Raw genomic sequence first — 7500 nt, forward strand, 5'->3', positions numbered from 1 at the left:
TGGATGTAGTAGTCTATCACTGTAATGAGGATGGATGTAGTAGTCTATCACTGTAATGAGGTTGGATGTAGTAGTATATCACTGTAATGAGGATGGATGTAGTAGTCTATCACTGTAATGAGGTTGGATGTAGTAGTCTATCACTGTAATGAGGATGGATGTAGTAGTCTATCACTGTAATGAGGGTGGATGTAGTAGTCTTTCACTGTAATGAGGTAATGAGGATGGATGTAGTAGTCTATCACTGTAATGAGGGTGGATGTAGTATGTCTATCACTGTAATGAGGTTGGATGTAGTAGTCTATCACTGTAATGAGGTTGGATGTAGTATTCTATCACTGTAATGAGGTTGGATGTAGTATTCTATCACTGTAATGAGGGTGGATGTAGTAGTCTATCACTGTAATGAGGTTATGAGGTTGGATGTAGTAGTCTATCACTGTAATGAGGGTGGATGTAGTAGTCTATCACTGTAATGAGGATGGATGTAGTAGTCTATCACTGTAATGAGGTTGGATGTAGTAGTCTATCACTGTAATGAGGTGGATGTAGTAGTCTATCACTGTAATGAGGATGGATGTAGTAGTCTATCACTGTAATGAGGTTGGATGTAGTAGTCTATCACTGTAATGAGGTGGATGTAGTAGTCTATCAAGGTAATGAGGATGGATGTAGTAGTCTATCACTGTAATGAGGTTATGAGGTTGGATGTAGTAGTCTATCACTGTAATGAGGATGGATGTAGTAGTCTATCACTGTAATGAGGATGGATGTAGTAGTCTATCACTGTAATGAGGTTGGATGTAGTAGTCTATCACTGTAATGAGGTTGAATGTAATATTCTATCACTGTAATGAGGTTGGATGTAGTAGTCTATCACTGTAATGAGGATGGATGTAGTATTCTATCACTGTAATGAGGTTGGATGTAGTAGTCTTCACTGAGGATGGATAATGAGGATGGATGTAGTAGTCTATCACTGTAATGAGGTTGGATGTAGTAGTCTATCACTGTAATGAGGTGGATGTAGTAGTCTATCACTGTAATGAGGTTGGATGTAGTATTCTATCACTGTAATGAGGATGGATGTAGTATTCTATCACTGTAATGAGGTTATGAGGTTGGATGTAGTAGTCTATCACTGTAATGAGGTTGGATGTAGTAGTCTATCACTGTAATGAGGTTGGATGTAGTATTCTATCACTGTAATGAGGATGGATGTAGTATTCTATCACTGTAATGAGGTTATGAGGTTGGATGTAGTAGTCTATCACTGTAATGAGGTTGGATGTAGTAGTCTATCACTGTAATGAGGGTGGATGTAGTAGTCTATCACTGTAATGAGGTTGGATGTAATATTCTATCACTGTAATGAGGTTGGATGTAGTATTCTATCACTGTAATGAGGTTGGATGTAGTATTCTATCACTGTAATGAGGTTGGATGTAGTAGTAATGAGGTTGGATGTAGTAGTCTATCACTGTAATGAGGTTGGATGTAGTAGTCTATCACTGTAATGAGGTTGGATGTAGTAGTCTATCACTGTAATGAGGGTGGATGTAGTAGTCTATCACTGTAATGAGGTTGGATGTAGTAGTCTATCACTGTAATGAGGTTGGATGTAGTAGTCTATCACTGTAATTAGGTTGAATGTAATAGTCTATCGAAGTAATGAGGATGGATGTAGTAGTCTATCACTGTAATGAGGATGGATGTAGTAGTCTAGCACTGTAATGAGGTTGGATGTAGTATTCTATCACTGTAATGAGGGTGGATGTAGTATTCTATCACTGTAATGAGGATGGATGTAGTAGTCTATCACTGTAATGAGTAATGAGGATGGATGTAATGAGGTATGTAGTATATTTAAATTTGACCTTTATTTAACTAGGCATCACTGTAAGTTATGTAGAACATATTCTTATTTTCAATGAGGGCCTAGGCACAGTGGGTTAACTACCTGTTCAGGGGATGTAGATCACTGTAATGACAGATCTGTACCTATGTAAGCTTATGAGGGGATTTGATCACTGTAATGAGGTAACCTTCCAGTTACTAGTCTAAAGCTCTAACCACTAGGCTACCCTCCCTGCCCCATATCAAAGTAATGAGGATGGATGTAGTATGCTATCACTGTAATGAGGTGGATGTAGTAGTCTATCAAAGTAATGAGGATGGATGTAGTATGTCTATCACTGTAATGAGGAAGGATGGAGGTACTCTATCAAAGTAATGAGGATGGATGTAGTATTCTATCAAAGTAATGATAGAATTCTTATAACTAGTCTTTCACTGCTTCACTAGAATGATACATTATAACGAGTCTTTCACTGCTTTACTAGAATGATACTTTATAACTAGTCTCCCTGCTTTACTAGAATGATACATTATAACTAGTCTTTCACTGCTTTACTGAGAATGATACATTATAACTAGTCTCACTGCTTTACTAGAATGATACATTATAACTAGTCTCCCTGCTTTACTAGAATGATACATTATAACTAGTCTTTCACTGCTTTACTAGAATGATACATTATAACTAGTCTTTCACTGCTTTACTAGAATGATACATTATAACTAGTCTCCACTGTAATTTACTAGAATGACACATTATAACGAGTCTTTCACTGCTGAGAATGTATACATTATAACTAGTCTTTCACTGCTAGAATTATACATTATAACTAGTCTTTCACTGCTTTACTAGAATGATACATTATAACTAGTCTCCACTGCTTTACTAGAATGATACATTATAACTAGTCTTTCACTGCTAGAATTATACATTATAACTAGTCTTTCACTGCATTACTAGAATGATACATTATAACTAGTCTTTCACTGTAATAGAATTATACATTATAACTAGTCTTTCACTGCTAGAATTATACATTATAACTAGTCTTTCACTGCTTGGAGAATTATACATTATAACTAGTCTTTCACTGCTAGAATGATACATTATAACTAGTCTTTCACTGCTTTACTAGAATGATACATTATAACTAGTCTTTCACTTTACTAGAATTATACATTATAACTAGTCTTTCACTGCTAGAATGATACATTATAACTAGTCTTTCACTGCTTTACTAGAATGATACATTATAACTAGTCTCCTGCTTTACTAGAATGATACATAATAACTAGTCTTTCACTGCTTCACTAGAATGATACATTATAACTAGTAGTCTCTAGTCCCTGCTTTACTAGAATGATACATTATAACTAGTCTTTCACTGCTTTACTAGAATGATACATTATAACTAGTCTTTCACTGCTTTACTAGAATGATACATTATAACTAGTCTTTCACTGCTTCACTAGAATGATACATTATAACTAGTCTTTCACTGCTAGAATTATACATTATAACTAGTCTTTCACTGCTTTACTAGAATGATACATTATAACTAGTCTTTCACTGCTTTACTAGAATGATACATTATAACTAGTCTTTCACTGCTAGAATGATACATTATAACTAGTCTCACTGCTTCACTAGAATGATACATTATAACTAGTCTTTCACTGCTTTACTAGAATGATACATTATAACTAGTCTCCCTGCTTTACTAGAATGATACATTATAACTAGTCTTTCACTGCTTTACTAGAATGATACATTATAACTAGTCTTTCACTGCTAGAATGATACATTATAACTAGTCTTTCAATGATACATTATAACTAGTCTTTCACTGCTTTACTAGAATGATACATTATAACTAGTCTTTCACTGCTTTACTAGAATGATACATTATAACTAGTCTTTCACTGCTTTACTAGAATGATACATTATAACTAGTCTCCCTGCTTTACTAGAATGATACATTATAACTAGTCTTTCACTGCTTTACTAGAATGATACATTATAACTAGTCTCCTGCTTTACTAGAATGATACATTATAACTAGTCTTTCACTGCTTTACTAGAATGATACATTATAACTAGTCTCCTGCTTTACTAGAATGATACATTATAACTAGTCTTTCCTGCTTTACTAGAATGATACATTATAACTAGTCTTTCACTGCTTTACTAGAATGATACATTATAACTAGTCTCCCTGCTTTACTAGAATGATACATTATAACTAGTCTCCACTGCTTTACTAGAATGATACATTATAACTAGTCTTTCCTGCTTTACTAGAATGATACATTATAACTAGTCTCCCTGCTTTACTAGAATGATACATTATAACTAGTCTCCCTGCTTTACTAGAATGATACATTATAACTAGTCTCCCTGCTTTACTAGAATGATACATTATAACTAGTCTTTCACTGCTTTACTAGAATGATACATTATAACTAGTCTCCCTGCTTTACTAGAATGATACATTATAACTAGTCTCCCTGCTTTACTAGAATGATACATTATAACTAGTCTCCTGCTTTACTAGAATGATACATTATAACTAGTCTCCCTGCTTTACTAGAATGATACATTATAACTAGTCTTTCCTGCTTTACTAGAATGATACATTATAACTAGTCTCCCTGCTTTACTAGAATGATACATTATAACTAGTCTCCCTGCTTTACTAGAATGATACATTATAACTAGTCTCCCTGCTTTACTAGAATGATACATTATAACTAGTCTTTCACTGCTTTACTAGAATGATACATTATAACTAGTCTCCCTGCTTTACTAGAATGATACATTATAACTAGTCTCCTGCTTTACTAGAATGATACATTATAACTAGTCTCCCTGCTTTACTAGAATGATACATTATAACTAGTCTTTCACTGCTTTACTAGAATGATACATTATAACTAGTCTCCCTGCTTTACTAGAATGATACATTATAACTAGTCTCCTGCTTTACTAGAATGATACATTATAACTAGTCTCCCTGCTTTACTAGAATGATACATTATAACAAGTCTTTCACTGCTTTACTAGAATGATACTTTATAACTAGTCTCCCTGCTTTACTAGAATGACACATTATAACGAGTCTTTCACTGCTTTACTGGAATGATACATTATAACTAGTCTCCCTGCTTTACCAGAATGATACATTATAACTAGTCTCCCTGCTTTACTGGAATGATACATTATAACTAGTCTCCTGCTTTACCAGAATGATACATTATAACTAGTCTTTGCTTTACTAGAATGATACATATTTACTAGAATTACTAGAATGAGACATTATAACTAGTCTCACTGCTTTACTAGAATGACACATTATAACTAGTCTCACTGCTTTACTAGAATGAGACATTATAACTAGTCTCCCTGCTTTACTAGAATGAGCCATTATATATTTGACCCTTTGTTTAATGTTTCCAATACTTTTGAAAATACTTTTAAACAGCTGAATTCATCCATTTTGTCTTCCTGGGAAATGACCGTTTCTAGGAAGTGACGTCATAATGATTGAGACGGCAAACTACGGACGCACGGACGATAAGATCTGTGACGCGGACCAATTTCAGATGGAGAACACACAGTGTTACCTCCCAGACGCACTCAAGATCATGGCCCAGAGGTGTGTATGTGTGTACCAGAGGATCGGTTCTCAGCACAGTTTTCATTGAAGCCCCAATCAATACTACTACTCTCTCCCCCCTCCCTCCCTTTGTCTCTCTCTCTCTCTCTCTCTCTCTCTCTCTCTCTCTCTCTCTCTCTCTCTCTCTCTCTCTCTCTCTCTCTTCTCTCTCTCTCTCTCTCCCTCCCTCTCTCTCTCTCTCTCTCTCTCTCTCTCTCTCTCTCTCTCTCTCTCTCTCTCTCTCTCTCTCTCTCTCTATCTCTCTCTCTCTCTCTCTCCTCTCCCTCTCAATCCCCCTCCCTCCCTCCCTTCTCCCTCTTGCCCTCCCTCCCTCCCCTCTCTCCCTCCTCTCTCTCTCCTCTCTCTCTCTCTCTCTCTCTCTCTCTCTCTCTCTCTCTCTCTCTCTCTCTCTCTCTCTCTCTCTCTCTCTCTCTCTATCTCTCTTTCTCCCTCTCAATCCCCCTCCCTCCTATCTTCCTCCTCCCTCTCTCCCTCCTCTCTCCCTCTCAATCCCCCCCTCCCTATCTTCTTCCTCCTCCCTCTCTCCCTCCTCTCTCTCTCTCCCTCTCTCCTTCCTCCCTCCTGCCTACTCCCTCTCTCTCTCTCCCTGCTCCATCTCTGTCTCTCTAGGTGTAACAACAGGACCCAGTGTGTAGTGATAGCAGGAGTAGATGTGTTTCCAGACCCCTGTCCTGGTACATACAAATACCTGGAGATACAGTATGAATGTGTTCCTTACAGTAAGTACACACACACACTCACAAATGCACACACACACACTCACACATCAACACACCATACACACACACACATGCACACACACACATAAACACACACACACACACACACACACACACACACACACACACACACACACACACACACACACACACACACACACACACACACACACACACACACACACACACACACACACACACACACACACACACACACACACACACTCACACTCACACCTACACACAGACACACTCTAACTCTGTTTTATTACAGATTTACCAGCGAGGAACAATTGCTGATTTATTATTTGACTGTGGGTGTTTTATTTTTTTTAAACAGCAACAACTTTCTTCTTTTTCAGCTTTATTTTGTCCATCATGAAAAACTCTGTTTTCTCCACAGGAGGAGAGAGGAAGGAGGGATGGATGGAGAGTGGAGGGAGGAGGGAGGGATGGATGGAGAGTGGAGGGAGGAGGGAGGGATGTATGGAGAGTGGAGGGAGGAGGGAGGGATGGATGGAGAGTGGAGGGAGGAGGGAGGGATGGAGAGTGGAGGGAGGGAGGAGGGATGAATGGAGACTGGAGGGAGGAGGGAGGGAGGAGAGATGGATGGAGAGTGGAGGGAGGAGGGATGGATGGAGAGGGAGGGAGGAGGGAGGGATGAGGGGAGGGAGGGGGGAGGGATGGATGGAGACTGGAGGGAGGAGGGAGGGAGGAGGGATGAATGGAGAGTGGAGGGAGGAGGGAGGGATGGGTGGAGGGAGGGAGGAGGGATGGATGGAGAGTGGAGGGAGGAGGGAGGGATGGATGGAGAGAGGAGGGAGGAGGGATGGATGGAGAGTGGAGGGAGAGTGGAGGGAGGGAGGGATGGATGGAGAGTGGAGGGGAGTGGAGGGAGGAGGGATGGATGGGAGAGTGGAGAGGGAGAGGGGGGAGTGAGGGAGGAGGGATGGATGGAGGAGAGTGGGGGAGGAAGGATGATGGGAAGGAGAGGAGGGATGATGGGAGGAGTGGAGGGATGATGGGAGAGTGGAGGGATGATGGGAGGAAGGGAGGGATGATGGGAGAGGAGGGATGGAGGGAGAGTGGAGGAGGGATGGAAGGAGAGTGGAGGGAGGGATGGAAGGAAGGAGAGTGGAGGGATGGTGGGATAAAGGAGGGATGGAAGGAGAGTGGAGGGATGGTGGGATAAAGGGAGGGATGGAAGGAGAGTGGAGGGATGGTGGGATAAAGGAGGGATGGAAGGA

General features: G+C 39.6%; 1 protein-coding gene across 1 annotated transcript in view; it reads left to right on the forward strand.

The window, feature by feature from the left end:
* LOC124025719 (adhesion G protein-coupled receptor L1-like) overlaps window positions 1–7500 on the forward strand; it is a gene marked incomplete at its 3' end in the record, with an annotated part of 37086 nt that overhangs the window by 307 nt on the left and 29279 nt on the right. The window contains 2 exon segments of the mRNA XM_046339058.1: window positions 5384–5513; window positions 6144–6253. Coding sequence (XP_046195014.1) covers window positions 5384–5513; window positions 6144–6253 — 240 coding nt within the window.

The sequence above is a fragment of the Oncorhynchus gorbuscha genome, unplaced genomic scaffold (genome assembly GCF_021184085.1).
Source record: "Oncorhynchus gorbuscha isolate QuinsamMale2020 ecotype Even-year unplaced genomic scaffold, OgorEven_v1.0 Un_scaffold_2381, whole genome shotgun sequence".
Taxonomy (NCBI): Eukaryota; Metazoa; Chordata; class Actinopteri; order Salmoniformes; family Salmonidae; genus Oncorhynchus; species Oncorhynchus gorbuscha.